The following is a 16,522-nucleotide window of genomic DNA, read 5'->3' on the forward strand; positions in this document are numbered from 1 at the left end:
AGTTGGGGGCATTCTGTTGAGTGATAATAATAGCCACTTGTAGTGATGACATTTAGGGTTATACTACACTCTTCTATTGGGTTGGAGTATTAAGGGCCTGGCACTTTCTTTTATAAAATTGCAATGCAGGAAACACAATAGGGCAGAATTATATACCAACAATAGTGAAGGCAATTGACTCACCATAAGGCACCCACAATAGAGGTCTGTAGGGTAAGGTTATGAAACTATGCAATTAGAGGCAATGACTCTTAGAACTGCATAACCAGAAGAAAAAAAAAAGCTAAGGTATCAATCTGATAAAAACCTCTGGAAAAGTTAGTCTGTCTAGCAGAAGAGAGTGGCTTGTACAATGACACTTTTGATCAGAGGACAGATTAAACTGACCAGCCAGGTTATTGTCTGAAGGGTGAAGTTATAGATCAGCAGAAATAAGTGGTCTATAGTATGCCATGTCACCAATGGAATGAGGTTAGCATGAAGTGGAGTTTGATGGTTCAAGACTTGAATGACCAGTGTTAGAATGATGTCACTCTTTTCCAGACATCGACGAATGCAGTACCATCTCAGGCGTGTGTGATGGGGGAGAGTGTACCAACACAGTTGGTAGCTACGTGTGCACGTGTCCACGTGGATATATTACAAGCCCAGATGGATCTCGTTGTGTTGGTAAGCTTTTGGTGGACTTATACTGGGATTCTGTACTGGGTTCTGCATGCTCATCTAGTATGGGGTGAGACACAGCCTACCTGCCTGCTTGTCTACGGGCTGAAATGAAGCAGGCCTTAGCTGGCGGGTGCCGTCTGGCTCAGGGCAACACAAAGGCGTACTTTATGTCCTGCGGCAGCGGATGCTCGTCTAGGACGCTGCCTGAAGCCAATACCTCATGTAACAGATATTTTCAGTCTGTGTGCTTTCTGCCAGACGCCAGGATGCACGTGATGTTTGTGCAAGGGGCCTGCTTGGCTAACCTTAGCGTCACATCTGCCTGCCTTTCTCATTGCAGTGTCAGATCATGAGGTCATAGGTCATTTTGTAACATTTCAGTTTTGCTTCCATGTTGTTGGTTCTTTTACCCATAAACAATGAAAAAATATAGAATTCAATAAATCCAACAGAGGTTGTCACCAGTGTGAGACTCTGTGCTACCTTTTGTTAATGACTGAATTGATGGAAGGCAATGCTGTGTTTATTCTGTTTCAGTGCCCTGATCTTAATGAAGGGGTAGCTCTAATTTATATGGAGCACTGACTATCCAGGATGAACCTCCTAACAAATCTTTTATTTGTAGATCAGCGTCGGGGGTCATGTTATGCTGCTCTTGCTAATGGACGTTGTGCTGAAGAACTACGTGGCTCATTTACCAAGATGCAGTGCTGCTGTGAATCTGGTCGCTGCTGGGCTGCTGTCCATTTCCCGGAGATGTGTCCTGTGAGAGGCTCCGGTAGGTGTCTGGCCACCAGTTTGTTCACTTGAAAAGTCTAAAGGCACTTCCTTATAGCCAAGCTTCTCTCTATCAGATGAGTACCGGAGACTGTGCATAGTTGGTGTTCCCCACAATGGAGGTGGAGGTGTTGGTGGTGGTGGAGGAAATGGTGGCTTTCCTGGCTCAAACAACATTGACTTTGGTAATGGGAATGGTGGACCTGGGAATGGAGGTGGCAATGGAATGGGACCCTCCAAGATAGGTAAGTACTTGCTTTTCTTTTTCATGCTATCAAGTGCACCTTTTTCAAGTTCTGACAGACATCTTCATGTTGTTCTGGACAGATACTTTGAACCAGACAACAGATTTCTGCAAGCACTTCACCAACCTCTGCTTGAATGGACGATGCATTCCAACACCATCCAGCTACCGCTGCGAGTGCAACATGGGCTTCCGACAGGATGTTCGTGGGGAATGTATTGGTATGTTCTCCTTAGTCCATGTCTCTGCTGACCTGTCTAATGCAAGTGAACACAGCTCCTAAAACTCAAGTTACAACTTGTTTTCATGGCAATCCATTGTTCTTCCAGCTGAGTATGAATTTCACACCGGAAATCTTTGTTTATTTACCATATGAGCAGCATCTCAGTTTAAGAACATATTTGTGCAAAGAGCAGTATAGCAAATACATGGTGGTAAGCTGACCAGGTCCCTCTCTTTTTCCTGTGTGCAGATGTTGATGAGTGTTCCAGTAGCCCTTGTGTTAATGGAGACTGTGTGAACAATCCAGGATCGTACTACTGCAAGTGCCATGAAGGATATCAGAGCACCCCGACAAAACAAGCTTGTATTGGTATGTCTGTCAACGGGGCAGTCATAAAAAGGACTTCTTTTTTGTTTGAATACTCTTCCAGGTGTCCTGAATCTCAACTATAACTGAGGGGATTTTTTTTAGGCTTGTACCACTGCACACTGTCTGAAGGCCTTTATATCTTTATGTCTTTATATATATCTGAGGGCATTTACCATGCTACAAGATATGCCTCACTCTAACAGAAAAATATTGTCTTTAATGCCTTATAATGATCAAAGAGATTGGTCAAAGTGTGAGTTGTTTTTTATTCCAAATATTTGTGTAAGTACTTAACTATAACAAAGGGTATTTGCCAGGGTGGAGAAATATTTACCATGGAACTTTAATATTAAGGATTTTAAACATGTATGCTTTTCATCTTGAGCAGTAATTCTTATTACCTGGGGACCTTGTCCATGTACCTGAGCATCTACCTTTGAGTTTTCAGAGCCTGAGAAGGCGTCTTCTCAGCCGTCACTCCTGTAGTTTGCTACTACTGATGTTACCATCTGACTTTTTCCTATGTCTTGGCAGATATTGATGAGTGCATTATGAATGGTATTATGTGTCGAAATGGGCGCTGTGTGAACACGGATGGCAGCTTTCAGTGCATCTGTAATGCTGGCTTTGAACTTACTCCTGATGGCAAGAACTGTGCAGGTGGGTCTTGGTGGATCAGGACTGACTGCTCATGGCCTCAGTCTGCTTCATGGCCTCTTCAGTTAATGTCACTTCCTTTGCCCAGCCTACCCTAAGTTTTCTTGTCCTATACCCATATTTCCTGGTGCTTGAAGAATTTTTGGTAAAGGTCTTTTTATCACATTAAATGCAGGCCTTACAATGTAGTACAGTTCCAATTAATGAACTCATCTTTTACCCAGGTAGATTCAATTTCATTGTGCTTATGAACCATTTCTGGTGCTAGCTGCAATCCTAATTGACATTTAAAACCAGCCTCAAAAGGATCTAGTAAATAGTTAATTCTGGCAGGGTAGCTTTGCTTTCTTTTGTGTGTCTAAAGTAACTTTCTAATTCTGTCTCACAGATTATGATGAGTGTGCCACCACAAATATGTGCCTGAATGGAATGTGCATCAATGAGGATGGCAGCTTCAAGTGCATCTGCAAACCAGGATTTTTCCTGGCTCCGAATGGGCGCTACTGTACAGGTATGAAGTGGGCAGGGTTTCAGGTATTTATAACAATAAAACAGAGCAGAGAAATATGGGTGAACAGAGTAAGCATGAAGGTGGCATCAGGCCCTTGTATGTTACTTGAGTGTTATGACTTTGCACTCTTTTTGCTTACATGCTGGTTAAATGAACCCCTGGTGCCCAGGTTGGAGTCAAGTCGGAGTGTTTCAGAACAATGCCAGTAAAACTTCTAATCTGGTCTGGGATCTAATTCTGAGAGATCAGTATCAGAATGATTTCTTAAGGGCTAAAGCCTTTATGCATCTGAATAAACACAAAGGACAAATAACTATGCATTCAGCATTTGTGTCTTAGTAAAGCAGGTTTAAATGTGGAATATCAGCACACTTGCCTTGTACTATGTCTCAGGTACATTCTAGCACCATTTTAGAACCATCTTATCTGACATTTTATGAATTAGTTTGGCAAACATATTAACAAAAAGATGCATCCACCAATATTACACAATTTTAAAGGGAAAGTGGCCACCACATGCCACCCAGAGCTATAGCATAGCTTCTACAAACATCCAGAATTCATCATCTGTGGGCATCTTAGTGATGTAAAATTAATATGACTATATTATATCTTACCACTGCTTACTAGGACATTGCAGTGCTCTTTGTAAACAAGTACTGTTATATTAGGTACTTTTTGATCTGCAACTTGACTATGGTATCATTAATTGAGAGTTGCTGATGAAACTGGTTGCTTATATCCTAATTAAACTGAAATTGGCATTTAACTGATTTAGTGTTCATAACACAATGGAGCATTTGCTGGTATTGACTCACAGCTAGAAGAGACTAGGTTTTGATCCCACTCATTATTAGAGTAGAGTTGGTGAAACTTCTCACTTTGTCTATGCACACTCTGCTTTTCCCACACATCATAAAAATGTTCATTTGTGTTGGTGACTCTAAAATGCCCTGATATCAAATCCCATTCCAGTCACTGTCAATATGGCTTATGCATGTGTATATGATTTTTCTAGCTTCCTTCCATATTTAAAAGATACACATGTTAGGTAGTGATAACACTAAATTGGTCTTCTTTAAGTGTGTTTTTGCATTTCCTGTATTACCGTCAAGAATGTGTTCCTACTCTGCACCTATGCTGCTGGGATAGGCAAAAGCTCCAGCAAACCTGAAATGGAAGAATCAGGTTGAAAAATGGTTAATGATTTATTGCTTCTTGTCTAGTTTTCCTACATATTGAAATGAAGTGTAGGTTCAGGAATGTACAATATTAACCACAGTGGTCTTCTGCTTGTGGTGTTCTTCCCAGTGTGTTGCATAGTAATACAACAATGGACACTAAAATATCAGCAATGTGAGCTGGGTTCACTGTCACTGATACTCCTTCAAAATGTGCCCCAACACATACACTTTTGTCAAAGTCTGCCAGGCTAGTCACAATTCTACATAAAATAAGATGTTTTCATCTTTTTATAATAGTGAGATTTTTACATTCATTTATTAACTAAGGAACCACAGTGGAATCAACTGTTTTCAATGTGCTTTGCATCCCTCTTCTCATTTACACAAGTCCTTCCTTGTTGCTGGCCGCTGCCTAAGCCTTAAAGAATGTTATGAACAGTAGCACTTTGGAAATATTTAAAAGGTGGCTTAATTTTTACCCAAGGAAGTGATGAGTATGGAGTATATAGCCTGAAGTTAAATATAAATTAATATTAAAAAAAAAATATATATATATATATATATATAATATATAAGCAACAACCCATTTCTGCATTTTGCTCCTAGATATTGATGAATGCCAGACCCCTGGAATCTGCATGAATGGTCGCTGCATCAATACAGAAGGGTCTTTCCGCTGTGAATGCCTACCTGGCTTGGCAATTGATGTGGATGGTCGTGTATGTGTGGACACACACATGCGCAGCACGTGCTACAGCAGCATAAAGAAAGGGATCTGCACACAGTCCTCTCAGAGAGCCACCACAAAGTCAGAATGCTGTTGTGCTAACCCAGAGCATGCCTTTGGAGAGCCATGTCAGCCATGCCCCGCCAAGAACTCAGGTATAACCTCCTTTTTTTCTGTATCTCTCTATATCTCACTCTCTCTCATTCTTACACCTTTCTCACCTCAGTTGTCCTCTGATCTTTCACTTTGTAGCTGAATTTCAGGCCCTGTGCAGCAGTGGGATTGGCATCACTGTAGATGGAAGAGGTGAGGAGCTTCATTGCCAGGGCTGACTCTCGTGCCTAAGAGTTTGAGGCAGCTCTGGTGTATTTCTTAACAACCCCTCTGTCTGCAGACATTAATGAATGCGCTCTCATCCCTGACATCTGTCAGTATGGCACATGTGAGAACCTGTTGGGCAGCTACCGTTGCATCTGCAATATTGGATATGAGTCGGATCCCAGCGGCAAGGTCTGCATAGGTAGGTATCATACTCTCGCCTCCCGTGCTTGTTCTGAAAACCTAGCCTTACCACACTTTCAGTGTTTCTGAACATAGTCTGGTCCTTCTTGCAGATGTGGATGAGTGCAATGTGAACCGGCTGCTTTGTGATAATGGGTTGTGCCGAAACACTCCTGGAAGTTACACCTGCACCTGTCCAAAGGGTTTTGTATTCAAATCGGATTCTGAGACCTGCGAAGGTGTGTTCCATCCAGTATTTCTTGTACCAGTACAGCCTGGCTTTCAAACCTTTGCTAAATTGCCTTATTTATTTGTCATTCAGATGTGAATGAGTGTGAGTCCAAACCCTGTGTGAATGGAATATGCCGTAACACAGCTGGCTCTTTCCACTGCGAGTGTTCCCATGGTAGTAAACTAGACTCCAGCAACACAGTTTGCGTGGGTAAGCCTTCAAAATCTGCTACTCCCACCTTGCTTTTGTATTTTTTTGTTCTGCCACTGATTTTGTGGCTGCCCTCAATCTCTCCACAGACAGCATGAAAGGAACCTGCTGGCTCAATATTCAAGATGGCCGCTGTGAAGTAAACATTAACGGTGCAACCCTCAAGTCAGAGTGCTGCTCCACTCTAGGTGCAGCTTGGGGCAGCCCATGTGAGCGCTGTGAAATTGGTGAGTGATGACTAATAGAAGGAGATAACTCATAGTAAGGAATTGTGTTAAAGTCAACTGATGAAGGATGCCACAGGAATATATTAATAAATGACTCACATATTGTGGTATGCCATGGTTTGAGGCAAGTGGAACCAATTTGGAAGGAGGTAGTGATAAGGACTCCTATTGGAGCTATGAAAGGTCTCCAAATTAAAGGATATCTGAGGTCAAGGTGGTTTGTGAAATATGGCGTGTGAATGGATGGGTGGCACAGCAAAAAGGGACTTGAGAATTTGAGTGGAGGTTTTGCTTTCCTTTCTTCCCTAGCCATTTGACCATAGCATATTTGTGAAATTGGACACTGACTTTTTCTATTAAAACTATTAGAGATGCAAAACTAGTAAAATTAATATGTTATAATTTAATTATATAAACTTATAATTTAATAAAGTTATAGTTTATTTTTATGTGATTTACCTTCAGTTTTTCTATTTTTGCTTTTTATTTACTTTTACTATTTGTAAAGGATTTTGAGTTACACTTTTTATATGAAAATGTGGTTGTCAAAACCAGATAACTGGATTCTTCAGTGGTGCCAGGTGCTCTCTCAGCATTTAACTGGTTTAACATTCCTCAACCTGCACATTTTCTTTCGTTTCAGATACTGCCTGCTCCAGAGGCTTTGCTCGTACGAAAGGAGTCCAGTGTGAAGGTATGAAGAGCTGCAAATTTTGTGGTCATTGGCATTACATTGGTTTCTGAACACAGTTTCCACCAGTTCTTCTGTTACATGTCCCTCACCTCCTTATGCGTAGATGTGAACGAGTGTGATGTGTTCCCCGGAATCTGCACCAATGGGCAATGTGTAAACACTCAGGGCTCCTTCCGGTGTGAATGCCCACCAGGGCTCACCTTGGATGGCACAGGCAGGACTTGCATGGGTGAGGAATAAATGGGTGTTTTAAAAGCTTCAGGACCACAAATGACTTGATATGTTACTGGATGACCTGTGACCTTTTACAGATGTACGCCTGGAACACTGTTACATGAAATGGGAGGAAGATGAATGTGGTGAGCCACTCCCAGGAAAATTCCGCGTTGATTCGTGCTGCTGCTCAGTTGGTGCTGCATGGGGTTTTGACTGTGAAGAGTGTCCAAAACCAGGAACCAAGGAGTATGAGGCCATCTGCCCCAGAGGGCCAGGTTTTGCCATCCGTGGTGAAGTCCTAACTGGAAGGCCGTTCTACAAAGGTACTAGGGTGGTGGATTTAGGGGTCTAGGGATGTGTTTGTGTATAAATGATTTCATGTGTTTTTAAACTGCTGACCTGTGTTCGTATCCTAGATGTAAATGAATGCAAAGTGTTCCCCAGCCTCTGCTCCCATGGAACATGTCGCAACACTATTGGAAGTTTTAGATGCCGTTGTAACAGTGGCTTTGCCCTCAATGCAGAGGAGAGAAACTGCACAGGTAGGCACTTTATTGAATGGGTCATGTGCAGGGATATTGCCATACAACCGTTTTCCCTACTAACTGCGCCTCTCTCTTCAGATATCGATGAGTGCCGTATCTCCCCTGACCTGTGTGGTCATGGCAGCTGTGTGAACACACCAGGAAGCTTTGACTGTGAATGTTTTGAAGGCTATGAGAGTGGATTCATGATGATGAAGAACTGCATGGGTGAGACACCTTACATTAAAGGTTTTTGACCTTGTGATCCACCAAGGATAGACATCCAAGTTCTTCAATGTGTTGTTCCTTATTTTCAGACATCGATGAGTGTGAGAGGGATCCTCTACTGTGCCGTGGTGGTACTTGCATCAACACTGATGGGAGCTTTGAGTGCACCTGCCCTCCAGGCCATGAGCTTAGTTCTGATGGGGTGTCCTGTGTTGGTAAGCTGATGGCTTTTCCTTGTGCTTGTATGTTTCCAGTTGCACCCTGTCTCTGCCTTTTTATATAACATGCATTTATCCTGACAGATGTTAATGAATGTGAGCTCAGCGAGAACCTATGCAGAAATGGACGTTGTGTGAACATGGCTGGCACTTACCAGTGCTCTTGCAACCCTGGTTATCAGGGCACTCCTGATAGGCAAGGATGTGTTGGTAAGTGTCACTAACAGCTTTGTACCCGTTTTATTTGTGTCTGTGGTGACAATATCTCATTCTCCTTGCTCTTTTTTTCAGATATCGATGAATGCACAATCATGAATGGAGGATGTGATTCTCATTGTACCAACTCGGAGGGCAGTTATGAGTGCAGCTGTCGTGAGGGTTATGCCCTGATGCCTGATAAGAGAACCTGTGCAGGTGCAACATTTTCTGGTTGTGTGTAGATATTGCTATTCTGTTGTGCTAGGAAACTCATTCATATGATGTACTGCAGATATTGATGAGTGTGAAGACACCCCAGATATCTGTGATGGAGGCCAATGCACCAACATCCCTGGGGAGTACCGCTGCCTCTGCTACGATGGCTTCATGGCCTCCATGGATATGAAAACCTGCATTGGTAAGCAAGTCTCGCAGCACTTCTTAAAATGACTTCAGAACCTATGACCACTCTGTTGCAATACTCTTGTTTCGCCTTTCCAGATGTCAATGAATGTGACCTGAACCCCAACATCTGTCTACATGGGAGCTGTGAGAATACCAAGGGATCTTTTATTTGTCATTGCCAACTGGGTTATTTTGTGAAGAAAGGAAGCACAGGGTGCACTGGTAAGCCAGCATTTTAGAAAATCCTTTGGGGTTAGAGTTTTTAAGTTATGGAGTGTAACTGTACTGCTTCCTTAACACTTACCTTAATACCATAATATTGATGCAAAGGTCAGAGATGAAATCCATAGGCTATGTGTTAGATTATTGTTGGTGATCTTATAGTTGGGTTATCTGGCTTTTAAATACCACACAAATCATATTTACAGGTAAGGGTTCGTTAGCCTCTTCCCATCTCAGAGTCAGAGTTGATGGCTAAAATGTTGTCGTAGCTGAGGGTTTGTAAATTATATTAGTTACTGGACTCTAAGGGTTAGAGATGTAAGGTTCAAAGAATATAATCAAAATTTTGTCATGTTAAATAGGAAAGTTTCATGCTTTATAAATATAGGACAATAGGACAGAGGTTGTCTCATTTACTCAGCTCATTGTTTTTTCTATTTCAGATATTGATGAGTGTGAAATTGGAGCACACAATTGTGACATGCATGCAGCTTGTGTGAATGTTCCAGGGAGCTTCAAGTGTCGCTGTCGTGATGGATGGATAGGGAATGGGCTGAAGTGTACAGGTGAGTTAAACACTCTTACCATGTAGAAACGATTGTATTGAGATTATAGATTGTACAGTCTTATTGTTACGGGTTTATTTCCAGACTTGGATGAGTGTGCCACAGAGGACCACAACTGTAACCTTAATGCCAACTGCGTCAACACACCAGGCTCTTACCGCTGTGCGTGCAAAGATGGCTTTAGTGGAGATGGTTTCTCCTGCTCAGGTAGGGGGTGTTAAGTGGTATATGATGTTAGTGGAGCTAGACGAGGCCTCCCATTTTCATCTTACTTTGTTAATTGCACTTGTTTTGCAGATGTTGATGAATGTGCCGACAATGTAAACCTTTGTGAGAATGGGCAGTGCCTAAATGCTCCAGGAGGCTACCGCTGTGAGTGTGAGATGGGCTTCACCCCTACTGAGGACAGCAAAGCATGTCAGGGTATGTCTTGACTCACTGAAATACTTTGGTTCTACAAACAAAAGCTTTTGGAACTGGTTTGGGTAGTGGTAATGCTAGGTTTTAAAATTGGGTCCCCAAGGCAGTCATACTGTAATTTCTCTTTGCAGACATTGACGAATGCACATTCCAGAATATCTGTGTCTTTGGAACTTGCCAGAACCTGCCTGGAATGTTCCGATGCATTTGCGATGATGGATATGAGTTGGACCGTGGTGGTGGCAACTGCACAGGTAAATCTGCATGGCGTTTATATGCATAGACGGATGATAGTCTGTCTCTGCTGGCACAGAGCAAAAAGTTCTTAGCTCAGAGAGGATCTCCCCTGCACAATAAAACCATTTTTTCATTAAGTTTGTTAGCCAGATCAGGGACGGAATAGGAGATTTTTTACTGGCAAAATGATATCACACATACACCCTACAATGAGTCAGGCAGTTACATTTATCACTGAGTACTTAAAGCAGTAAAATAAATTAAGAGAAAAATAACTAAAATAAAGTTACATCCTTCTCTTTTCTTTTTCTGTTTCCAAAATGTTAAAGATGATCATGTTAATTACAAGTAATAATAATTCATTACATTTATATAGCACTTTTCTCAGTACTCAAAGCGCTATCCACACAGGGAGGAACCGAACCCACAATCTTCCACAGTCTCCTTACTGCAAAGCAGCAGCACTACCACTGCGCCACCTGTGAGGACAAGTGATGTTACTGTTTGATATGGAGCTAACTATGAAACAATAATTGCCCATGTCTGCAGAATACCAAAAGCTTAATAAGCAACCATTTAAATACAAATAAAAAAAAAAGGTTTTAGTTTCAAGATCAGACTACCCTGAGCAAATTATCTATTTACAAAAAGTTTCTAGCACTGTGACATAATGACTAAACTAACAGTAAACTTACTTTATACTTTATGAAAGATTGTGAGTTACAGTATGTGGTACGTAGAACAGTTTAGACTCAATATTCCAACTAATTATTTTTATTAGAGATTACAATGGTTAAAAAATTTCACTTTAGCACATTTAATTGCTGTGGCTCAGCATCTTGAGAAAGCAAATGAACACCACCGTCACTTCCACAAGGAGACTCAAGGATTCAGTTTGCCTTAACCCAGCCCACTGTAACCACATTTCCTATCGCTAACCTATACTTCTTCTTCAGGCTCTACTCAGTCAGAAAACTTTGCCCTTTACTTCCAACAGAGCTCTGAAACACAAAGTAGAATACAGTTTCAGCGGATCAAGTTCTTCATTAGTCAAAACATAAAGCTGAAGGCGTGTTGTATCTTTTAAAGAATTGTAGCTCTCCTTATACTGTTTGAACGATAATTATATACAGTAGCTAGTGAGGTAAGGTTGTGCTGTGCAGGCTGAGAGTGAGGACTAATCAGGTATTTTTCCATTTGTTTATTGCAAATTTTGAACACAGAAGATTATATTTTTTCACTCAGAAACTCTTAGCTCCTTTTTCATGTGCTTGTTATTTTTATTCAACTAAATTTACATCTAAATAGCATAAAAGGACATACAAAACTCAGATGTTCTCAATGTACGTGGTATTAGAGGCAATGACTTATTTTACGTTTTCTGTACTACTATCATTTATGGATGCTAGGTAACTCTGGGTGACAGGACATCATATTAACAAAGTGGTTAACACTGCAGCCTCACAGCTGCAGGGACCAAACCCTTCACCATTCCTACATTGCTAAATAACGTGTGAATGTTTAATTTATATCCAAGTCCAAAATGGCTTAGTATGAGAGGTGTCGTGTATACAGGTTTTCTCTGTGATGGGTTACTTCCCACCCTCAAGTCATGTCAATTGTTATGTATACATAGTACAACAAAATTTGTATTTGTGTGTCTCCTCAGAACAGCTGACAACAATACAACACAAACCAAAAACAAATAAAAAGTATACAGTAGTTAGCATGCAGCATATAATAATAATTCATTACATTTATATAGCGCTTTTCTCAGTACTCAAAGCGCTATCCACACAGGGAGGAACCGAACCCACAATCTTCCACAGTCTCCTTACTGCAAAGCAGCAGCACTACCACTGCGCCACCTGTGAGGATATATATATATAATTATAAATAAAATATACAGTATACATTTGCAACTATTATATCTAGTGCTGCCTACAATAGAGTCTGACAGTAACCAAGTGTTGTATTCATCAACTTCATAAAATAAACACATAAAGGGGTAAATAAAGGAAAACTATATTTATCTTTACATCTTCTGTCAATCTGGTACCTCCCCATGTCAGGTTGCCCACTTTAAAAACAATACGATGGCCACTCATAAAAATAAATCTGCACACTTATTATTGTGAAAACAATGCATTATGTTTGGACCAATTTTGCAATGGTGGGTATACAGTTACAGTATGTGGCTAATATTAAAGTAGCAAGTGATGAGAAAAGTATGCCCCTGCTAATGCTAGTTATGAGCTACATGTTAGATGCCCTTATGGACAGGGCATTGCATTTCACTGGTGCTAGTCAGCAAGGGACTCTACTTTGCTTGTTGTGGAAGAAGACGTTCCTTTTCTCTTAAATCTTTATTTATAATTATCTGATTTCAAATTTAAAAGACAAATCCGGAAAATATTTAATTTATATCATTTTTCTTGAAAAATAAAAATAGAATAATAAATAATGAAGAAAATTCAAACATTAAAAAAAATATCCAACCCATCTCAATCTACAATAATGTTCAGATCCCTGCCAATCTGTCTTCCTCATCTTATCTCACACTGACCTCAAAGCCTGTGGAATAATTTTACTTCATTCTGCCTCACAATGTGCTTCTGCCTCCAGCTAATAGCAACTACAGTGCTTGTCGGTCCAGTAAACACAAACACATCATAGATACTGCACAGTATTTCTGTTACTTTGCCTTAACCCAGCCCACTGTAACCACATTTCCTATCCACCCTTATATCTTGTGTTATCTTCATGTTACCTGCCCATGTTCTAAACTCATCAGACTAAAGGGACCACACTGCCTTTCTGCTGAAGACTGAGAGTGTCTGCAAATACTATGCACACCCTAAACTAAGTACAAAGCTTTACAGTGTTTAACCACTATCAGATAACTATAACCTAAAAGTCTATCTACTTTGTCTAGGTTTCAAAATGACCTAGTTCTACTAGCAGACTTGGCTGACAGTATATTCCTCCTTTCTTACTCCTCCATACTTGTTTTTGGTAATGTCACTGTGGCTGTCTTCTGTGTATGGAAAGATGATGGATGTGTCCATATGTCACCCTTTGGAACCTAAGTATACATTTATATAGAAAGATCTACTGCCTAATTTTAGAACATTACAACAATCTAGACGAAAACAGGCCATTCAGCCCAACAAAGCTCGCTAGTCCTACCAACTTATTTCTTCCAAAAAACATCAAGTCGAGTTTTGAAAGTCCCTAAAGTCTTACTGTCTACCACACTACTTGGTAGCTTATTCCAAGTGTCTTATCATTCTTTGTATAAAGAAAAACTTCCTAATGTTTGTGCGAAATTTACCCTTAACAAGTTTCCAACTGTGTCCCCGTGTTCTTGATGGACTCATATTAAAATAACTGTCTTGATCCATTGTACTAATTCCCTTCATAATTTTAAACACTTCAATCATGTCACCTCTTAATCTGCTTTTGCTTAAACTGTAAAGGCTCAGCTCTTTTAATCTTTCCTCATAATTCAATCCCTGTAGCCCTTGAATCAGCCTAGTTGCTCTTCTCAGGACCTTTTCTATGCTGTGTCCTTTTTGTAGCCTGGAGACCAAAACTGCACACAGTACTCCAGATGAGGCTTCACCAGTGTGTTATAAAACTTGAGCAGAACCTCCTGTGACTTGTACTCCACACATCAAGGCGCTATATAACCTGACATTCTGTTTGCCTTCTTAATGGCTTCTGAACACTATCGGGAAGTCGATAGCTTAAGAGTCCACTATGACTCCTAAATCCTTCTCATAAGGTGGACTCTCAATTTTCTGACCGCCCATTGTGTATTCAAACCTAACATTTTTACTTCCTGCATGTAATACTTTACATTTACTGACATTAAATTTCATCTGCCACAAATCTGCCCAAGCCTGCATGCTATCCAAGTCCTTCTGTAATGATATAATGGATTCCAAATTATCTGCTAATCCACCTGTCTTGGTATCATCTGCAAACTTAATCAGCTTGTTACTTATATTTCTATCTGAATCATTTATATAGGTTTAAAACTAATTTATTTATATCTACTGACACATTTTCTCTACTTCTCCTTTTTAGATGTCAACGAATGTGCTGATCCTGTGAACTGCATCAATGGCCTGTGTGTTAATACTCCTGGAAGCTACCTTTGCAACTGTCCTCCTGACTTTGAGCTTAACCCAACTGGGGTAGGCTGTGTTGGTAAGACTTCATGTGCTGATTCCTATTTTTGGACAGGCTAACCTTACTAGATGATGCAAACTCTGAACCTGGTGTAGTTAATGGTAACACCATTATAAAGATCATGTCTACTATAACCTCATCCCTATTCTCGTCTTGTTTTTTATTCACTTAACAGATACACGTGTTGGGAACTGCTTCCTGTCCACCCTAGACAGAGGAGATGGTGGTATTTCTTGCAGTGCTGAGATTGGTGTTGGTGTCACTCGGGCCTCATGCTGCTGTTCCCGTGGTGGTGCCTGGGGCAACCCCTGTGAATTGTGCCCTCCTGTAAACTCAAGTATGTAGCACTGCTAAAAGAGATTTCATGTGGGCAGTTTGTTGACTAGTGCGTGAATGCAAAGGATTATAAATGGTTTGGGAAGGATGAGAAAAGATAATTGTACCTTATAGCCCTCTTTATGGTGGAAATCAAATTGACCAAGTCCTTGAAAGCCATGTGTGGGGAGGAAGAGTACAGTCAGAAACAGACAAGATAGGTACATAATGAACAGCATAAGAAAGTTCTATTTGTGACTAGTAAATGAATCATGTAAAGGAACGCAGGCATCTCTCCCACTAGCACAGTTGCATTTTATTCACATCAGTTGAACCATGAATTGTGTGATCTCTTTTCTACAGCGGAATACAAGACTTTGTGTCCTGGAGGAGAAGGGTTCCGTCCAAACCCAATTACTGTCATTTTGGAGGGTAAGTGTGCAGCCTGGGCTTTTACTATGTAGGAAACACTGGCACTTGCACTTGAGCTTAGATGCAAAAAGGACTCATGATGGACAAGGAAGCATAATAAGGCAAAATATGTCCATGTTAATGGCATCCAATAGAAGATACTAAGCAAAATACCACATTTGGGGTAAAGTTCTTGTCCATTGCTAATAAATGATCAACAAGGGAACTCCCCCCTGCTTCTTACTACATTAAATTCTACAGTAGAAATATGACGTAACACTGTTATACAGGTGGGAGAGGTTGGAATGGAAAGCTCACACATTCTTGCAACTGGAATTATAACATGTATGCTGTCATCCTGAATGTAATCAACAGGTGAATACCTTCAAAGGACATCAATCTTACTTCAGTTCACTTTTTTTTTTTTTTTAAGACATCGATGAATGCCAAGAACTGCCTGGCTTGTGCCAGGGAGGAAATTGTTTTAACACTTTTGGAAGTTTCCAGTGTGAGTGTCCATTAGGTTACTACCTCAATGAAGATACACGAATCTGTGAAGGTGAGGAGATAGTCAACGGACTAGGGTCACTGGGAAAAGGGAAGTGTGGTGGAAAATAATTATCACTCTGAACTTCATACATTTTTAGATATTGATGAGTGCACCGCCCATATTGGAATCTGTGGCCCTGGAACCTGTTACAATACACTGGGCAATTACACTTGCGTCTGCCCTCCTGAGTACATGCAAGTCAATGGAGGCAACAATTGTATGGGTGAGTGAAGTTGCTGCAGGGCAAAAGGAATAGTCAATGAAACCATATTGTAATGTATTCTGACCAAGGTCTGCTTCTTTAATTCCAGACATGAGGAAAAGCTTGTGCTACCGCAACTTTAATGACACCTGTGAAAATGAGCTGTCTTTTAACATGACCAAGAAAATGTGCTGCTGCTCCTACAATGTGGGCAAGGCCTGGAACAAACCATGTGAGGCATGTCCCACCCCAGCCACACGTAAGTAGACATCTCAGATGTGTCTGTTTGGTCACACATTAGTTTGAAATGTGTTTCTGTGCCTTGGACTCGTTGTTATAACTGGTGATTCTCTAATAGGGCACCATGTCATTTCAATTGGTATTCCTATAT

At 40.8% G+C, this 16,522-nt stretch overlaps 1 protein-coding gene across 1 annotated transcript in view; it reads left to right on the forward strand.

Annotated features, from left to right (window-relative positions):
- fbn2b (fibrillin 2b) overlaps positions 1-16,522 on the forward strand; it is a 46,645-nt gene that overhangs the window by 17,139 nt on the left and 12,984 nt on the right. Inside the window, exons 9-41 of the mRNA XM_028816333.2 lie at positions 544-669; positions 1,292-1,444; positions 1,521-1,688; positions 1,771-1,908; positions 2,160-2,279; positions 2,814-2,939; positions 3,325-3,447; positions 5,238-5,513; positions 5,611-5,664; positions 5,753-5,878; positions 5,973-6,098; positions 6,182-6,301; positions 6,391-6,528; positions 7,172-7,222; positions 7,326-7,451; positions 7,534-7,761; positions 7,855-7,980; positions 8,062-8,190; positions 8,280-8,405; positions 8,493-8,618; positions 8,700-8,822; positions 8,899-9,024; positions 9,108-9,233; positions 9,677-9,799; positions 9,884-10,006; positions 10,097-10,222; positions 10,351-10,473; positions 14,549-14,671; positions 14,829-14,990; positions 15,332-15,400; positions 15,813-15,938; positions 16,027-16,152; positions 16,241-16,390. Coding sequence (XP_028672166.1) covers positions 544-669; positions 1,292-1,444; positions 1,521-1,688; positions 1,771-1,908; positions 2,160-2,279; positions 2,814-2,939; positions 3,325-3,447; positions 5,238-5,513; positions 5,611-5,664; positions 5,753-5,878; positions 5,973-6,098; positions 6,182-6,301; positions 6,391-6,528; positions 7,172-7,222; positions 7,326-7,451; positions 7,534-7,761; positions 7,855-7,980; positions 8,062-8,190; positions 8,280-8,405; positions 8,493-8,618; positions 8,700-8,822; positions 8,899-9,024; positions 9,108-9,233; positions 9,677-9,799; positions 9,884-10,006; positions 10,097-10,222; positions 10,351-10,473; positions 14,549-14,671; positions 14,829-14,990; positions 15,332-15,400; positions 15,813-15,938; positions 16,027-16,152; positions 16,241-16,390 — 4,332 coding nt within the window. The remainder of the gene's footprint in view (positions 1-543; positions 670-1,291; positions 1,445-1,520; positions 1,689-1,770; positions 1,909-2,159; positions 2,280-2,813; positions 2,940-3,324; positions 3,448-5,237; positions 5,514-5,610; positions 5,665-5,752; positions 5,879-5,972; positions 6,099-6,181; positions 6,302-6,390; positions 6,529-7,171; positions 7,223-7,325; positions 7,452-7,533; positions 7,762-7,854; positions 7,981-8,061; positions 8,191-8,279; positions 8,406-8,492; positions 8,619-8,699; positions 8,823-8,898; positions 9,025-9,107; positions 9,234-9,676; positions 9,800-9,883; positions 10,007-10,096; positions 10,223-10,350; positions 10,474-14,548; positions 14,672-14,828; positions 14,991-15,331; positions 15,401-15,812; positions 15,939-16,026; positions 16,153-16,240; positions 16,391-16,522) is intronic.

Source organism: Erpetoichthys calabaricus, chromosome 12 (genome assembly GCF_900747795.2).
Source record: "Erpetoichthys calabaricus chromosome 12, fErpCal1.3, whole genome shotgun sequence".
NCBI classification, from domain to species: Eukaryota; Metazoa; Chordata; class Cladistia; order Polypteriformes; family Polypteridae; genus Erpetoichthys; species Erpetoichthys calabaricus.